This window comes from Vipera ursinii, assembly GCF_947247035.1.
Source record: "Vipera ursinii genome assembly, chromosome: 1".
Taxonomy (NCBI): Eukaryota; Metazoa; Chordata; class Lepidosauria; order Squamata; family Viperidae; genus Vipera; species Vipera ursinii.
In genome coordinates this window covers 274274287-274293540 of record NC_139512.1, presented here as the reverse complement: position 1 = coordinate 274293540, position 19254 = coordinate 274274287, and the positions used below count along the sequence as shown (strand labels likewise).

Sequence of the window (19254 nt, the reverse complement as noted above, 5' to 3'; positions counted from 1 at the left end):
CAACATTGATTTTAGTATTAATCTAATTTCCACATGAAAGTTTGTTTATTCATTTTGGCCACAAATGCTCTACCTCAGGCTGGGAAACAACACTAGAGATTGTCAAAGCGTTTAAAAGGCTTTCTTTGAAAAATGGATTGGCTTCACTTTATGAAGTGTTAAAGCAGTGAAGGCTCATTACAGCTGCTTTGATAACTACCCCAGTTATCTCTGCAAACCTACCCATGCACAGATAATTCCTCCATTTGGACCACCAGTGAAACAAATGGTATGTGAAGGCAACCAGAGAAAATACTTGGAGTAGCCATGCCAAACCTTCTGGATGCAGATGTTTTAGCTCCTTGAACTTTTCCCATGGCAATACACTTTGCAAAGTGACCGTTTGATGACTTTGCAGACCCCAAAAGGACTTCCCAATACAATGCACAGTGTACTTAGGCACTAATGCCCATTATAATCTAGGATGAATGCTTAATCGCTGTGGACCTTGTTTCCCCAACATTGCACAAGGCAGCAGTAGGGTGCTGCTATACTTAAATATCTGTGCATGTATGTTGGGGGTCTCCACATTTTTCAGCTCGTTAATCCCCTTCATGAAGTTTCAGATTGTTGATCAATCCCTACATATTTGTTATATGAAAATTAATAAGTGCTACTAATAGTAACAACAACTCTTTGGATAGTCCCATTGACCATTGGAGGTCGATATTGATCACTTTGGAGAATTCTGGTGTTGTTGTTTTTTGGTGTGTGTGTGTGTGTGTATGTGTGTGTGTGTGTGTGTAAAATGTGACTAAAGATATATGTCTGTTTCTTCTGAGATTACATTTAATAGTAAAGATGGTACATTTATCAGCAATAAGTAAGTTATTACTATTTAGCTTCACTGTACTCTCATGATTGCTATATGATTAGGTATAATGTCAATGTGGTGTGTCTTTAAAAGAGTCACTAAAATAACATACTGTGCTTGTACTAATTATTTGTATTAAGATTAATTCTTGCTTGTTCTTAATGTTATTTTATCTTGGGGTTTTCATTTGATCCAAGATTTATGTTAAAGATTCAGTGCTATATTTCAGCGGAAGAAATAGAGAACATTAAGAAGTTCATGAATGATACAACAACGCAGTGGAGGCACTTGTCAGTTGAAGTGAGAAGTGTTCGGAGTATGTTAGAAGAAGTCATTTCTAATTGGGATCGATATAGCAATACAGTCGCCATTTTGCAGGCCTGGCTGGAAGATGCTGAAAAAATGCTGAATCAGCCTGAACATGCTAAAAAGGTAAGGAACGTTTGTTGCCTTAAGTACTTTAACATGTATATGTTAGATTTCTATTCAACAACTCTGGAAACAGGTTGAACTGAGAGGCAGTGATGTCTCAACATGACCCCGTGAGCTTCCACATCTGAAATATGACTACCTCTATTTTATTTATTTATTTATAACATTTATAAATAAATGAAGATGGCAGCCCATCTTACCACAGGGTAATTCCAGGTGGCTTACAGTCATAAAAGATAAATGCGTGCACACAACACACACACACACACACACACACACACAGAGAGAGAGAGAGAGAGAGAGAGAGAGAAAACATCAATTAATATAAGCAATAGTAAGAGCACTTAGACTTATATACCACTTCACAGTGCTTTACATCACTCTCTAAGCAGTTTACAGAGTCAGCATATTTCCCTCAACAATCTGAAGGATGGAAGGCTGAGTCAGCCAGTAAGGATCGAATTCCTGGAGTGAGCAGCTTGCAGTACTGCATTCTAACCACTGCGCCACCACAGCACACGCTACCATTCAATTATAGATTGGGAGAGCAGGGGCGGGGGGGGGGGAGATGGGATCTGTTGTTAATCAATCACCTCCACTATGATGCTCCCTCACTGGGGCCCAAAGCTAAATTGCAGAGCCAGTTCTGTAGGCCATTATGAAAGGTTGGGGCCAACCTTACATTGGGAGACAAGATGTTCCAGAGGGGAGATGCAATGGCAGAAAAGGTTTTCTCCTGCACCCATTAGCCAAAATAATTGGCCAAAGGGGCCAGCAGCATGCCATTACTTCCTTCTTTTCTCCAAGCCTCAGCCTTTAGCTCAGAAGCTAAAAAGCAGACTGAAAAAAAATCTGTCTTCGTGCCTAGTCAGTGGTATAAAATGAAGCAAACCCACCTGATAATGTCACATATTTTAGTACATTTTTATATAGGATACAATTGTTGAAGTATCTTAGACTCAAAGCATTTAAGAAAGGTATATGCAACTTGCGCTCCTCTAAAATATTGCTATATTTTGGATCTAATTCTCACTAACAGAGATGAAGTGATAGAAGGTGTTGAAGCCACAGGAACTGTGGGAGGAAGTGATCATGCAATATTGGAATTCAACATTATGGAAGCACAAGCAATAGAAGACAGTCAAACTAGAGTCTTGGACTTTAAGAGAGCTAATTTCAATAAACTTAGAGAGAGCTTGGGGAGGATTCCATGGATGAGAATCTTCAAAAGGAAAACAACTCAAGAAGCTTGGGAAATTTTGAAAAGTGAGATAATAAAAGCCCATTCTATCACAATACCAACAAAGAGGAAAAAATAACAGCTCTCAAAAGAAACCAGCATGGCTGCATAAAGAACTCTTTGATAAATTAAAAGATAAAAGGGACAAGTATAGAAAGTGGAAAGAGGGGCACATAACCAAGTCAGAATATCAGCAAATAACCTAAGCCTGCAAAGACGAAATGAGGAAAGCTAAGGCTCAAAATGAACTAAGGCTTGTGACCAAAGTCAAAAATAACAAAAAAGCTTCTTTCAACATGTAAAAAAGAAGAAAAAAGTAAAGGAAATGATTGGTCCATTAGTGGGTGAAAATGGCAAGAAGGTGACAAGCAACAGGGAGAAATCAGAACTATTTAACTCGTTTTTTGCATCTGTCTTTACACAAAGGGAAAAAAAAACAGTCCAACCTATCAAAAACAGTGCCATAAAAAACAGAATAGAAACACAAGTTAAGATAGGCAAGAAAATGGTAAGTGAGCACCTGTCCAGCTTAGATGAGTTCAAATAACCAGGACCAGATGGATTACACCCCAAAGTTCTCAAGGAACTGGAAAATGTGATCTCAGAACCACTGAACTATATTTTTCAAAGATCCTGGAGCACTGGGGAACTACCAGAGGACTGGAAGAGAGCTGATGTAGTTCCCATCTTCAAAAAAGGGGAAAAAATAGATCCAGGAAACTACAGACCTATCAGCCTGACCTCAATACCTGGGAAGATTCTGGAAAAGATAATCAAACAACAAATCAGCGAACACCTTGATGTGAACAAAGTTATCACTAAAAGCCAACATGGGTTTGTCAAAAACAGATCATGCCATACAAATCTTATTGCATTCTTTGACCAAGTGACAAAATTAGTGGATCAGAGGAATGCTGTGGATATAATTTACTTGGACTTCAGTAAGGCATTTGATAAAGTAGTTCATAACCTACTACTTGATAAGATAGAAAAATGTGGGTTAGACAGCATCACCATCAGATGGATTCATAGCTGGTTACCGACTGTACTCAACGTGTGGTCCTCAATGGAACCACATCTACATGGAGGAAAGTGTGTAGTGGGGTGCCCCAGGGCTCTGTTCTAGGCCTAGTGCTTCTCAACATCTTCATAAACGATTTGGACGAGGGGATAGATGGGGAACTCATCAAATTTGCAGACGACACCAAGCTGGAAGGAATAGCCAACACTCAGGAAGATAGGCTTAAGATACAGGAGGATCTAGACAGACTTGAACACTGGGCGCTACTAACAAAATGAAATTCAGTGGTGAAAAAAGTAAGGTTCTACATTTAGGCAAGAAAAAACAAATGTACAGGTATAGTATAAGAGGTACCTTGCTCAATAGTAGTAAGTAACTGTGGGAGGGATCTTGGAGTCCTAGTGGACAATCACTTCAATATGAGTCAGCAGTGTGCTGCAGCTGCCAAAAAAGCCAACATAGTGCTAGGCTGCATTAACAGAGGGATAGAATCAAGATCACATGAATATTAATACCACTTTACAATGCCTTGGTAAGGCCACACTGCATCCAGTTTTGGTCACCACAATGTAAAAAAGATGTTGAGACTCTAGAAATAGTACAGAGAAGAGCAACAAAGATGATTAGGGGACTGGAGGCTAAAACATATAAGGAACAGCTGCTGGAATTGAGTATGTCTAATTTAACAAAGAGAAGGATGAGGGGTGACATGATAGCAGTGTTCCAATATCTCAGGGGCTGCCACAAAGAAGAGGGAGTCAAGCTATTTTCTAAGGCACCAGAGGGCAGGATAAGAAGCAACAGATGAAAACTAATCAAGGAGAGAAGCAACCTAGAACTAAGGAGAAACTTCCTGACAGTTAGGACAATTAACCAGTGGAACAACCTGCCTCCAGAAGTGGTGAATGCTCCAACACTGGAAGTTTTTAAGAAAAGACTGGACAGCCATTTGTCTGAAATGTTATAGGCTTTCCTGCCTGAGTAGGGGGTTGGGCTAGATGACCTTCAAGGTCCCTTCCAACTTTATTATTATTATTATTATTATTATTAATAATAATAATAATAATAATAATAATAATAATAATAATAATAATAATAATAATAATAATAATAATAGCCAGCTCTCGGTATTTCTCACCAGTGACCTTGCTAACTAGAATTATTTGGAATTGAATTTCAGAAGCATCAGACAAGACTTTAAAGCATTGGATCTTTAAAGCAAATTGGCAGAAATTTCATCTTAGGAAAAAAAAACCCTCTTGTCTTATATTCCAGATACCGACTTTTATTTGCCTGTAAATAGAAGTAATTTTGTTCTTTAGAAGCCATGTGTCTTTCAGGACAATAGCCCCTTCTCAATATAACAGCAGAAGCCGAGGTGTACATAAATAGGAAATGCAGAATAGTTAACAATGTTTTCAACATCTGTAAACTGAGAGTTTCCATGCAAATGAGAAGGTGACTTATTTATATTTCATGTTAGTGGAGAGAAAATTCCACAGCAAGGGGGCCACAGCAGAAAAGGTGGTTTAATTTCCTGAGAAATATAGCATAAAGGATAGGACGATCATTATATGCTTATGATAAGGGGAAATTGGGGAAAATTAAACATTCATGTACGTGTGGTTTAGAACTTTTCAGCAATATTACCTATGTTCTTCCTAGGATTTCTTCCGGCATTTACCACAATGGATTCAGCAACATACTGCAATGAATGATGCCGGTAATTTTCTGATTGAAACATGTGATGAGACTGTTTCCAGAGATTTAAAACAACAATTGCTCTTGCTAAATGGACGATGGAGAGAATTATTTATGCAAGTTAAACAAGTATGTCCTCTGAGACTTTCTTCCTATAGTTACAAACCACTGTTGCACAGCATTAGGTTAACAAGTAATTTAGTTTTTAAATTTAAATAAAGATTTGTATAACACTCATTCTATTTTCTGTCTGAAAAGAAAAACACATATTTCATAAAAGAATGCTATAGATTTATGTTGAATGGAATTTAAACTTTTGTCCCTTCTGTGCTTAATGTTCTGCTGACTCTTCCTTACTTCTATATTCTTGTATCTATTTTCTGTACTTTCACAGTATGCTCGGGCTGATGAATTAGACAGAATAAAGAAGGAATATCTGGATGGAGTGGCTGCCTTGTCTGCTTTCATTGATGATGCAAAGAGGAAAATCCACGCACATTTAGAAGTGTCCTTTCTAAACGTAAAGTTGTTTGTCCAAGAAATGGAGGCAAGTTCATTAGAAGCCTTATTTCTATGTAGCACTGCTTTAGAGTTTTGTTCTGCTTTTTGGGGCAAGAGCGTTTTTAAGGACATTGGGATATATCCTCATAGTTCTCTTAACTGCTATACCACTTTCCTGCTGTGATTTCTGTAAATCATATGCCTCTCCTTGTGCTTCCAGTGTGAACTATTTAAATGGAATTGTTACCTCCTTCCAACACTTTGTTTTCAACATTTGTTTTAAAAAAAATTAGCAGCATGGAAATGAATCTCTAATGAATGTTCTAATAAAATAATTTCACAAAAATTTTGCATTAAAAACCTTCAAAGTCTGCAGCATAATACAGTATGTATGCTGCTTAAATGGTAATGGTACGTTTAATATGAGATGCCATTAATTAATGCAACTGAAGGAAAGGATGTTAATTCTTAAGGCCCGGTCTTCTGTCCCACAACTAATAGGAGATTGAGCTCCATTTCTTAAAAGCTTTGTATTTTTACGCATAGTTATTTGGAACAAAAATATTACAGGATATTAAACAAAAAGCACTCGTTATGGAAACCCAGTACAAGATGTTAACAAGGACAGCACAAATGGTTACCAAGGAAATTCCGCAAGAAGAAGTCAATGAAATGCTTGCAAGAATGCAAAGAATCAAAGGACAGCTCAGTAAGGTAGTTACTATTCAAGTAATTTCTTAAATTATCCTGAATTACACCCCTCTAATGAGAAGAGGTAAGAGTGGGATTGATTTATGTTTCTTCGCTGTATTTAATTATTTTAGGACTAGCCCAGAGACTTTCAGTATGTTCCAACTGCTTCTACCTAATAATGTATTCCTTAAACCTATTTCATATTCTCTCAGATGTTAATATGAAATAAATTTAAGGAAGACATTATTCCTTCTATCCATCTTTGCTGCCACTCCCCCACCTCTTTAAGAACTGCAATTACACATAATGAGTCAGGTATTTTTGAGAAAACAAAAGGGAAAATAAAGATGACTAGAAAAAGAAAAAGAAGAAATTGAACATGTATGATATATACAACAAGGCTGCAAACCTTGGAATGAAAAAAGGCATATTATGCAAATATTTTCAATACATACACTAAACTCTTTACTCAATCATTCCCCCCACAAAAGCAAATTTGTGGAAACTACAAAAAAGGAAGATATTCATTTTACTAGTGGTGCTATATATAATCACCACTGGATATCAGAAGAAAAACATCCAATTTATGCAAATATACCCAAAGGACTATACAGGTAGTCCTCATTTAGCTACTGCTTCATTTAGCAACCGCTCTCAGTGATGATACAAATGAAAAAGTAACTTTATGAACAATCCTTGAATTTCCAGCTTGCACAGGTCTGTCAAGTGAAGGAAAGCTGAAGTAAAAGATCATAGTTGCAAGTTTACTTAGAGATCACTTCACTTAACAGCTGAGTTGCTGGTCCTAATTTGGTTTGTTAAATGAGAACTATCTGTATTTGAAAATCAACATAAAATTAAGTAATTGTGTTAATAGTTGAAGAGATTTAGCTTGCATTAAATAGATATGTACATGTATATAGACAGACAGGTGCACATATATATACCAACGCACAGAATCATATCTAATCATTCTATGTATTTTATGTGTGAGAGATTTGTGTTAAATTTTCATACATGGATTTTAAAATATTTCTGTTGGTATTAGGTTAAGGAGTTTTGCCCAGTTGTGCTGTTTGATTCACAAGAATTACTTCCTCATCTTGAAGAATTAGAGAAACAAATTACACATTTTCATGAATCTCTTGACAAGATAAATGAAATTATTTCTATATTAGATCCTGAAGCCCAGCCTGCTCATGTTTTTAAACAGCAACATCAGGTATTTCTCATGAATGCTCTGAATATGTTTTGTTTTAGTATTTATTTGGAAAAAAGTATGAATAATTGATCTGTGAATAACTTTCAACTTTAAACAAAATTTTAAGTGATTTCTAAGTCACATAATTCCCTTTTACTGGACTACATTAAACTGGAAGTTGAAAAGAGGGGGCATAGAATGGGGGCAACACCCATGTCTAACATTCAGAAGTTCTCATAACAGGGATTCTGGCAATTCAGGAGGCTAGAGGATATATGATTATGGGACAACTTCCAAAGACAGTAAGCAATTGTGGACTGAAATTTTATCTATCTGAAATATCTGCTTGGCAATGTATACAGTGGAGACGCATGTTAATCAACCTATATGACCTGAATGTTTGAATCCTCTGAAGTACCTGCAATTTTAGTTTAAATATAGCACTTCAAACTAATAATTGCATGAATGAAAAATTAGAATACTCAATGTAGAAGAATCAGTGTGTGCAGGTGTTAAAAATATGAATATATTTCTAATATTTTTAAACATTGACTTAATTCACCAGAAAATATTGTTTCATGTTTATTGGACTTATCAAAGAATATAAAGAAGGGATGGACATTAGATGTCTTACACTGGGATTGTAAAAAGTTTAACATTCTATACGTCTCATATGATCTGGTCTTGTTCTTTTATAGCCTTGCTTTGACATAGCATTACTTCATATATTAATATGACTTTTGGAAGAAATATTCCAGTTAAGGTTCTTAATGTGGTGTTGAACTATACTGCTAAAACATGGAATTGCTTATCTCATGGAGCTAGGGTATAACACAGATGATAATTTTAGATAAATGAAAGAAATTTCCACTCCTGATTTTAAGGAACAGATTCAGGATATGAGTTTGTGTTTTCAAAAGGTCTCTACGTTCTGAAAAATCAGAAGATGGCACAGTGTGTTGTGGCATAGTCTAAATTTAATGATAAGATAAATGATTATATCCTTATATCTATCTTTTAATCAGCCAATTAGTTTCTTTGCAACATGAAATTTATTCTAGTCACTAAATTATATTTAAGATTTTTTCCTTTCACTATCTCTTGTTTGTTGGTCATGATGTCAACCTTTTTTATATTTCATCATTTTAAGAAGCAAAAGAAAATTAAAAGCAACATTATGTTTTTGTCTGGGAGACTTTCCTGTTCCTCAGAAATGTTTATCTCTCTCCCTCTCTCTCTCTCACTCTCTCTCTCTCTCTCTCTCTCTCTCTCTCTCTCTCTATATATATATATATATATATACATATATATATATATATATATATATATATATATATATATATATATATATATATATATATATATATATATATATACACATACTGTATGTATGTATGTATGTATGTATGTATGTATGTATTGTCCATGACCACAATTTTCAGTGTTTTTTGCTGATTTATGGAATTGGCAAAAACACCAAATGAATAAAACATGTTTACTTAATTATTGTAGCATTTGCTGAACAACCATTGTAAAATGGGTACAGTCATGTGATTTAATTATCATAATGACTTATGGCTCAAGTTCAGAACCAGCTGTATATGATCCATGGCCCTATAATAACCCATGGCCCTAAGCAATATTATAAATTGTTACTTTTTTAAAAAACCTCTTCATAAATAACAATTTTTTCACAGAAACTGTATGCATTAGAATGACACTATTTGCCACTTAAGCCAGTCAAACAGTTTTTGAAACATTCTAGATTTCGTTTGCTAAAAACATTAGCCAAATAAAGCTTTGAAGGCAGTCAAACGAATATGACGATAATGATGCTAACTCGTGGACTGAATTCCTGAGCCAGCCATGCTGGCTCAGGAATTCTGGGAGTTGAAGTCCACCAGTCATAAAAGAGCCAAGGTTGCCTTCCCCTGATCTAGCACTACTGTAATGAAACCTCATAGCTTAAGTTTTTTCTGATTAGATTTTCTAACATTGAAGATTCAGATTTACTTTTCAGTTACTCCAGATAACACTTTGTGTTGTTCCTAATAAGAATTTATGATATTTTCACACATATGTTTGCTGTATATCCAGTTATTGGTTTTCTTTTTGCTGTTTTGCTGAGGTTACAAATTTTCAAGTGATTTATATTCCAGTAATAAACATTTTAATGTGCCAGTAAGGTGGTGTGCAATATTTTAAAAAATGTACTTGTTTTAGATGTTAGGTTTTAATTACTTCTTATAAGGAACGCTTGCCAGTCTGGAAATAGACATTGGTATTTTGTGGATTACAATTACAACTATAATTACTTTTTTTTCAAAATGATACATTAAAAGAACAGAGCTAAGTACTAATTCTTGAGTACTAATTCTCAAGAATCATTCAAAGTAGTAAATGTTATCTGGGTATGGAATTATAGCCTTTAAATAATTAAGTTGCTGTAATGTAACATTATTATACCAGATGAAAAAAATAAGTATTATTTTATAGAAAATAAAGTAGGAATGAAAGAAACACTGCAAAGTTGTCAATTCTGTTTGTCTTATTGTCCAAAATATGCTTATTTTAATATTTTCATCTTTTTAAAGGATCTGGTAGCTTACCAAGAAAACTGCAAAAAAGCCTGGTTATTAGCCGAAAGAAATAGTCAAATTATCACAAAGTTTCTGGCTTCAAGTAAAGTGTTAAATCACTTCAGCTTTTCTGTACTTCAGAAGAAAATGGTAGAAATTCAAGCTGCTTTTCAGGTAATCTTTTTCAACTGCAGTAATGTCACTAAGTTTTTAACATTATTTCCCAACATGAAAAAAACATGTGAAACAAAGCCAATTTGACTAAGGCATATTAAAACAATTAATAATAATAATAATAATAATAATAATAATAATAATAATAATAATAATAATAATAATAATAATAATTAATAATTAAAATAACAATCATTCAAAGTAGCCTCTGATAAATGATATTATAGAAAGAATAGTACAAATAGTAACAAATTCAAAAATATAGTCTGCAGTGCTAAAGGCACAAGATACCCAGGGATCATTGCAACCTTTCTTTTTTTAAAAAAAAATACAAATTCAGTTTTGGGAAACAAGAAGTTAAGATAAGATAAGATAACCCTTATTGTCATTTTTTTTACTGTGGGCACAAAATGAATCAAAAATGAAATTTAGTTGAAATTTAGTTCTATCATAAGTGATAGAAATCACTTATGGTTGCTTACAGTGCTTAAAAATACCGGGTCTTAGTGAGGCTTTCAGGAACTTGGCAGTATACATCTTAGAGAAAAGATGAGGTGTGTGAGGCGTTCGAAGTCTTGTTCTCTTGCATAATCTTGACTCAACTTCTGACTGTTAAATTGATCTCGCCGAGACAGTGACAGAAGAAGAGAAATACCTGTGCGATACAGATAGTTGTTGTAGAAGCCCCAATATCTTTTGAGAGTTTCTGTGATCTATAATTGATATCAGTATTAGACACCATACAAAGGAATTTTTTTCCTTTCTGTTTATCTTGAACACTATCTATTACTCTTAACATCACATGTCCTGCTGAAGCTACACTTAAATATTTATTGTGAGTAGGTGAGATGAAAGGAATGTAAATCGAAGTTATGGAGAGTAGAATTATTTCCCTTAATTTTGCAGGGAAGTATTTTTAATGATGTTCTAGTAATGTTGTCTAGTAATTCTAAATACTAGAATCCTATCTGAGCTTGTCTTGTGCACTAATTAAGAAGTTGAGATGATATAGCTACAGTTATTTCCAGGTCATATTCACATTAACATAGATTCAATTTCAGAGGAGTGAGATTGTTTATATATGTCACCTGAAAACATAAAAAGGAGTGTGTAAGCTTTTTTTATTCCTAAGAACTCCTCATGAGGCAAAATGTTACAGAAAAACACAGGAAATTGCAACTACAGTTGTTGTTCTCAAAGTCCAGATATTTAAGTCCTTTGGAGCAGAGTTTGAAGATTTTCCCAAGAGACTGTAGGCTGCATACAAAGTCAGCAGTAATACTGTTGACATCAGATAGTACTTAATCTTGAAGGAAAATGGAATACTGGAATACTTGTAATACTGAAAGTCCAGAGATGTGACCTCGGTTTGGTAAAGCAGAAAGAAAGAAACATTATAATATTTTTCCTCAAATGTAAATTATAATTTTAGTTAGTGCACAAAATGATATATAAGAGAAATTGTCCAGCATTGCAGGATTTTTTTCCTATTTTCATTTATAAAGGATATGGTACAGAAGACCGGTGATTGGAAGAAAAATGTTGAGGTAAATAGTCGTTTGATGAAGAAATTTGAAGAATCTAGAACAGAGTTGGAAAAAGTTCTCCAGACTGCCCAATGCTGTCTAAAAGAAAAAGGCAATCCTGAAGAACTTCTCAGGAAACATACGGTGACTAGAATTTCTTATTCTGTTTCTGTTATATTTCATATTGCTAATTAAAATATCTTTGTAGGTAATAGCACCTAGCCAACAATATCTAATGCCAAAAAAGCCAACAGGGTGGAAATAACTTGGAAATACTAAGGGTATAGGTTAAAATAGGAGATAAAAACCATTCCCCCCAAAACTAAGAGTTAGTTTGTTTTTGTTTTAGTACACATTTAACTAAATTTAATAATTTGATTTAATTACAATAATCAACACTTGTTTCTAGAGTGTGTTTATTGGCACGGTACTTTTTTTTAAAAGTGTACATTTAATGTATCTTCTCCATAGAAATATATTTAGGCTGTTTGTGAAAGCTGACATACAGTTAAGTTTTGAAATAATGTTTAGGACTATAATTTGAGAGTCCTTGAATATTTCACTTCTTCACAATGTAAATTATGAATATACAGTAGATTGGAATTAGGATAGATACCCTTAAGTCATTCGTCACTCTTGTGTCCATTAAATGGACACAGCCATGTAATTTTTCTTGGCTATAATACAGAACTGGTTTTTTATTGCCATCTTGCAGGATGCTTTGGAAAGTCCCAATTTAGACTAAAGTCTTTATATTCTCTGGTGTTCTTCCATCCAAGTGCTAATCCAGGGAGCTTCTGTCTTCTAAGAACCATAGTATTAACCCTCTGTTCTTTGCTTTAGTTTGATCTAGGTTGAAAGCCTTGCGCCTTCATAATCTGCATAAGAAAAAAATTTCTACTTCCAAATTGCAGGTGCTTCTTATGGGTTGGAGTCATATGGAAATTAAAAGATTAGCCTAACCCTATTCCTATAGCCTAACCCTATAGAGCTGTAGTGGTACAGTGGTTAGAATGTAGTATTGCAGGCTAATTCTGCTGACTGCCAGGGGATTGATCTTGACCAGTTCAAGGTTGATTCAGCCTTCCATTCTTCTGAAGCCGGTAAAATGAGGACCCAGATTGTTGGGGGCAATATGTTGACTCTGTAAAACCATTTAGAGAGGGCTGTAAAGCACTGTGAAATGGTATATAAGTCTGAGTGCTATTGATATTCTTCCTACTGGCCCACCCACCTCCATGTTTTTCAAGAAAAAATAGCACAGATAAAAATTGCATCCAGTTATCATTCATATACGCTGAGCTTGTCGATCAGAAGGTCGGCAGTTTGGTGGGTCGAATCCCGAGTGCCGCGTAACAGAGTGAGCGCCTGTTACTCATCCCAGCTTCTGCCAACCTAGCAGTTCGAAAGCACGTAAAAATGCAAGTAGAAAAATAGGGACCACTATGGTGGGAAGGTAACAGCATTCCATGTGCCTTTGGCGTCTAGTCATGCCGGCCACATGACCACGGAGACGTTCTCAGACAAGCACTGGCTCTTCGGCTTTGAAACGGAGATGAGCACCGGCCCCTAGAGTCGGAAACGACTAGCACGCATGTGCGGGGGAACCTTTACCTTTACCTTTTTATCATTCATAAGATCAACCTCAATCATGCAATCTAAGTTTCCTGTATTAGTACATAGTATAAAATGTTGGAATTAACCTTCTGCTTCCCCTAGCAACAATATTAACATTTAAATATGTGATAAATTTCAAAACCAGGAATTTTTCAGTCAGTTGGACCAAAGGGTGCTCAATGCTTTCCTGAAAGCTTGTGACGAACTTACTGACATCCTTCCTGAGCAAGAGCAACACACCCTTCAGGAAGCTGTGCGGAAATTGCACAAGCAGTGGAAGGTGAGTTTTGCCAACCAGCTTTAGTTATAAGTTGTTTTTTCTCTGTGTGGGGTCCCCCGAGTCTGTTGACTCCTAGACTAGTAGTTCCAGCAGTTTTCATGGCAAGGTTTCAGAAGTAGTTTGCCTTTGCTTGCTTCCTAGGGCTGAGAGTGAGTGACTGGCCCAAGGTCACCCATCTGGCTTTGTACCTAAGGTGAACTAAAATGTTCAGTTTCCCAGTTTCTATCTTGTTGCCTTGACCACTACACCTGACCGGTAGTTCTTCTGGTTATAAGGTACATAGCCACAGAATCCATTCTGTCGGAAGAAGAAGAGTCACTTGTGCAATTATTGTTCTCAGTTATTCCTGTCCAAGCAACATGAAAAATTCTTGCCTATTAGTTTATGTACGAGGTTTACTCAACTCTGGTTTCTTAATTAAAGATACCAGAAAAAAACATCACTTTATCTTAAAAGAGTATTTTTAATCATAATGGAGGTTACACAATTATTTTATTTCATGTTTTAAACTTCTTATTTCTGCTGTGATTTTGTGATGCATGAACGGCTTCCCCCCCCCCCTGTTCTTCTTTATGGTGTAACATTGCGTTGCATTTTCCTAGAAAGTTAGTCCCCTGCAGTTGTTCAGAAAAACATTCCTACAATTTTAATATTACTGTAACTGATTTGTGGCTGATTCATCTGTATATCATCTAATAGACACAAATACTTCATTTGCACAGTTTCACAAAGGGAGCATTTAGTTATTTACATTATATAATTATCCATTGTATAAAGTTATATCACACAAGCTTATAACTTTCAGAAAATAGAAAATGACATCATAGACTCAGTGATGTCCATTTCAGTTATGGTAAAAGAGAAAAATTGATAGAAAATATTACATTTTCATTTTAGCCCAATGACTTGATGATTAACAACTTGGAGGATATTAGGAGTATAAATTAAATTTTCAAATAAAAATATTACTGAAAAATGCAATGACATACAGATAGTCCTCAAGTTACAACCACAATTGAGCCCAAAATTTATGTTGCTAAGTGAGACATTTGTTAAGTGAATGTTGTCCCATGCTACGATCTGTCTTGCCACAGTTGTTAAGTGAAGCATTGCAGTTGTTAAATTAGTAACACGGTTGTTAAGCGAATCTGGCTTCCCCTTGACTTTGCTTGTCAGAAGTTGACTAGAGGGGATCACATGACCCAAGGACACTGCGACCGTCATAAATATGAACCAGTTGCCAAGCATCTGAATTTTGATGATGTGACCATGGGGGTACTGCAACGGTCTTAAGTGTGAAAATGGTTATAGGACACTTTTTTCACTGCCGTTGTAACTTCAAACAGTCACTAATTGAACTTCTGTAAGTCGAGGACCACCTGTATATGAATATCTACAACATAGAAAGCACATTCATATGGGGCAGGGAAGTTCAAGCATCTTAGTTACTGCCTCTGAAACTATATCTGGCTTGGTGCTGGATGGTATGCTTGTTTTATACCTTTATAGATGATTCCTTAAAAAGAGAAATGACTAAGTTTCATATTAACTTCTTTCCCCACTTTCAATTATGATGCAGGATCTCCAGTCAGAAGCTCCATACCATTTACTCCGCTTAAAAATAGAAGTGGAAAAAAGCAAACTCCTAGCAACAGTGCAAGAATGTCACACTGAACTCAATCGACAGCATGAGCTGATGACCAAGGAGAGCAGTGAAAAAATAATTAAGGAGCACAAGGTAATTCTATCTCTTTACTTAAATAGCCATAGAGTTTTTCTCTATATTTTGTTATCTGCCTTGACTCCTTAAAAATAAAGGAATATGCGGTATAGAAAACATTGCTGTCTTGTTCCAAATTTTTCTGCTTGGCATTATGCCTGTGATTCCAGCATAAACATTATATATGTCTGAGTGATATTTTTAGTATAAAATTTGACACTTTATGTTAGCGATTGATTTATTGCGCATTGATCTTAGAATTTCATCTATATTACTATTCAGCATATTTGTGCAACCCCGATGAGCAATGTTATTTGGAACAATAAGAGCTTAGATTCACAAAAAATATAATTAAAATATGTTTCATTTAGATGGGTACAGTGAAATTTGTAATTTACTTATTTGATTTCAACAGCCATCCATCTCAGCCAGTGACTCTGAGTGGCTTCTGGTTCTTTGGGCTTAACCATTATTTCAAGGATCTTTATGCATGTGTACAACCAAGTTCATTTTGAAAATAGGATCAACATAATATATTGCTGTCCTCTTTGCCAGTATGTTACAACATCAGATATCCTGATGTGTCTTTTCAGGATCTATTGTTTTCCTATGGCCCTTGTTTATTATTGTTAAGTGATTGAAAGCCCCATCTTCAGTATTAACACAATTTACGTACTGATTTAATAATGCTTCTTACTTCTTAGGAGACATGCATTGTATTGTACTACATATAAAATCTCTACCCATGACATTCCCAGACTAATAGAATTATTATTGAGACAGTTCATTAGACATTTTTAACAGATGTATAAATTATCTTCAATATAACACCTCAATAAGGCTTACAAAAATGCCTTCTGGATACTTTTAAACTGAAGGAATTTAGATTCTTTTCCACAATCAAAAAGTTAAGAAGCACTGCCATGTTCTTAACAGAGATGAAGTATCTTGACATTTTTTTAAAAATAGTGAATGTATTTAGTTCTTGAATAACAGATAGAAATTAGATTTTTTAAAGTTCATTTATGTTGGCATGTAACTTTCATATACAGACGCTCATACTAATAATGGAAAATATGTTCTTTCAAATTTAGTGTATCAGTGGAGTGAGCAAGTGTTTGTCTTTTATGCTGTCAGATGTTTTTTGGTGATAAAGGGCCTTTGCAATTATGTGAGAAACGACAGCAGCTGATTAAAGAACTGTGTCTGAAACTACCAGAATGGGATCCAGTTAAAATGACCTCTGAAAGTAGCCAAAAAGATCTCAGTGAACTTAAAACTCAAGTTGCCAGGACCTACATGAAATTAATAGATCAACCAGATAAATGGCAAGAATACAAGAACAGGTAAGCAACCATATGAACAGCTACATTGAAGGCATGGCTATAAAATACAGAACTAGAACTACAATGTCCTTTAATGTTATAAATACTATATTGCTTGTCAGAAGTATATAAAGTTTTAAATTGTATAAATAGAACATCAAAGAGCAATACACATAAAAAGTACAGGATCTAGATTAGATTGGTTTGGAAAATTGCTATGATTTACTCACTTGAAATTTTCAGCCATTTGAACTAGCTGATTAAAAAACTTTGCTAGGCAGAAACTTCAGATGCTAACTTCTTGAGCTCCCTTGAAACATTTTGTCATTAATTCACCCACTATTGTTCACCTACTATTTCTTTATCCTTCTATGGCTATGTTTCAGATTTTCTGAATTACGAAGCTGGATTTCATCAAAGGAGACACAACTTAAAACAATTAAGAATGATTCAGCTGATACTACTAAATACAAACATTTTAAAACATCAATAGAGGTATATTAAAATGATTTAAAACCGATGTGTTCTTGTAATACTAACATATTGACTTGAAGTGGATGAAATTGACAGTGCAAGTTGGCATTTCTCAAGCTTTAAAGCTAGGCCAAATAATTTACAACAAATGTAAATAATGTTATATAAATAGTGAAATGTAAAAGGAACTGGAATTTCCAATGATAAATAACATCAAGTAACTCTGGCTAGAAATTCTCTTTAGAAAGAAATGTGTACAATGTAATTCAGAAGCTTTTGAAAACCCACTGGTTATTTCAAGACAAGATTGTACCAATAAATGTTATTAGAATGATAAGTACATGCATGTTTCATATACTTTATACTAGAAAAAATGTACCACAAAAGTACATTGGCACAATCTGCCAAAATAGACCCCATTCTTACCCTGCAGCACGAGTAGTAATGGTTTCTGAATGAATAGCATTGTATAAAAAAAGGTGACATTTTGGGGTGCTGGCTACATGTGTGCGTGTATGTATGTATGTATGTGTGTGTATATATACACATACATATACATACACATATACACACACATACATATATATGCATATACACATATACATCTGTAGATAGACATAGACATACACACACTATACATATAGTCTCTCTCACATACACAAACACATGAAAAACAATAAGAGAATCATGGAGTTGGAATAGACCTTGGAAGTCTTCTAGTCCAACCCCCTTGCTAAGCAGAAGACCCTATACCAGGGGTAGGCAACCTTGGCTCTTTTATGACTCGTGGACTTCAACTCCCAGAATTCCTGAGCCAGGTGGCTCAGGAATTCTGGGAGTTGAAGTCCACGAGTCATAAAAGAGCCAAGGTTGCCTACCCCTGCCCTATACCATCCCAGACAAATGGCTGTCCAATCTCTTCTTAAAAACCTCCAGCGATGAAGGACCCATGACTTCTGGAGGCAAGTCATTCCACTGATTGCATGCAAAAGGTGTATATTGCATTAATTCTATTGTTGAAAAATGTATGCAAGGGGAGGTTACACACAAAAGCAAAAATTAGGGGAAAATTACAAATGATAGCATTTTTCAAGCAACTGGTTTTTTAAAATTGCAAAAGCAGGCAGAAGAGAATAATACCTAATATGTAAATTGACAGAATGTGTATCAAACTTCAAATTTTTATTTGCTAAAGACTGATATAAAAGATACTTCACCCTATTCAGGCAATACATACAAGGACCGAGCTCACCATGTGTGCAGTGGACAAGCAGCCTATTCTCTGTAGTCCACGCTGTGGGAACAGCATACAGCCTGCCAGTTGTCCAGATAGTATTACTATCAGCATCAAGAAAAACTTCCTGTATGGATCTTTATGCAGAAAAGCTACATTTCTGTACTCATGGGAAGTAGTGTTATTCTTCTGACCGAATAGTTCTTCACTGATGTCACAATGTGACTTGAAGAGGGATCCTCAAGCAATGTTTATGCTCGAGCATATTGGCTTGTGACATTTATATATCACTTGTTCATCCTATTAATCTAGTATCACAATTGGCTTTTTCAAACTGTTGACACGTTTCATACATTCTTTGATAAGACTTACTCATGCAAACTAATGTAAATCCAGTTCTACCCGATTTACATTAGACTTCTACTTTTATAATGCTTGTTTGGTGCATCTAATTTTTATATATTAATTCTGTTTCAGGAATTTAGGCAAGATGCCTGCAAGAAGGGAGAAATTATCATCTGGTTGAAATCTAGGCTTGTTGCCTTATCTGAGGTTTCTTCTGAGAGTGAAGTAAAAAAACAAGGGGATGAACTTTCAGTGCTTGCTAGTGACTTTAAGAAAATTTTAGCCTTGTTGTCAGAGGTATATTATAATTACATTATGTTGACTCCAGAAGCGGCCCT

At 35.1% G+C, this 19254-nt stretch overlaps 1 protein-coding gene across 1 annotated transcript in view; it reads left to right on the top strand.

Annotated features, from left to right (window-relative positions):
- Positions 1-19254, top strand: part of SYNE1 (spectrin repeat containing nuclear envelope protein 1) — a gene marked incomplete at its 5' end in the record, with an annotated part of 320362 nt that overhangs the window by 70204 nt on the left and 230904 nt on the right. Inside the window, 12 exons of the mRNA XM_083348719.1 lie at positions 1083-1285; positions 5212-5376; positions 5642-5794; positions 6319-6462; positions 7490-7663; positions 10237-10395; positions 11901-12065; positions 13684-13818; positions 15398-15556; positions 16676-16884; positions 17250-17358; positions 19049-19213. Of these exons, the coding sequence (XP_083204845.1) occupies positions 1083-1285; positions 5212-5376; positions 5642-5794; positions 6319-6462; positions 7490-7663; positions 10237-10395; positions 11901-12065; positions 13684-13818; positions 15398-15556; positions 16676-16884; positions 17250-17358; positions 19049-19213 (1940 nt within the window). The remainder of the gene's footprint in view (positions 1-1082; positions 1286-5211; positions 5377-5641; positions 5795-6318; positions 6463-7489; positions 7664-10236; positions 10396-11900; positions 12066-13683; positions 13819-15397; positions 15557-16675; positions 16885-17249; positions 17359-19048; positions 19214-19254) is intronic.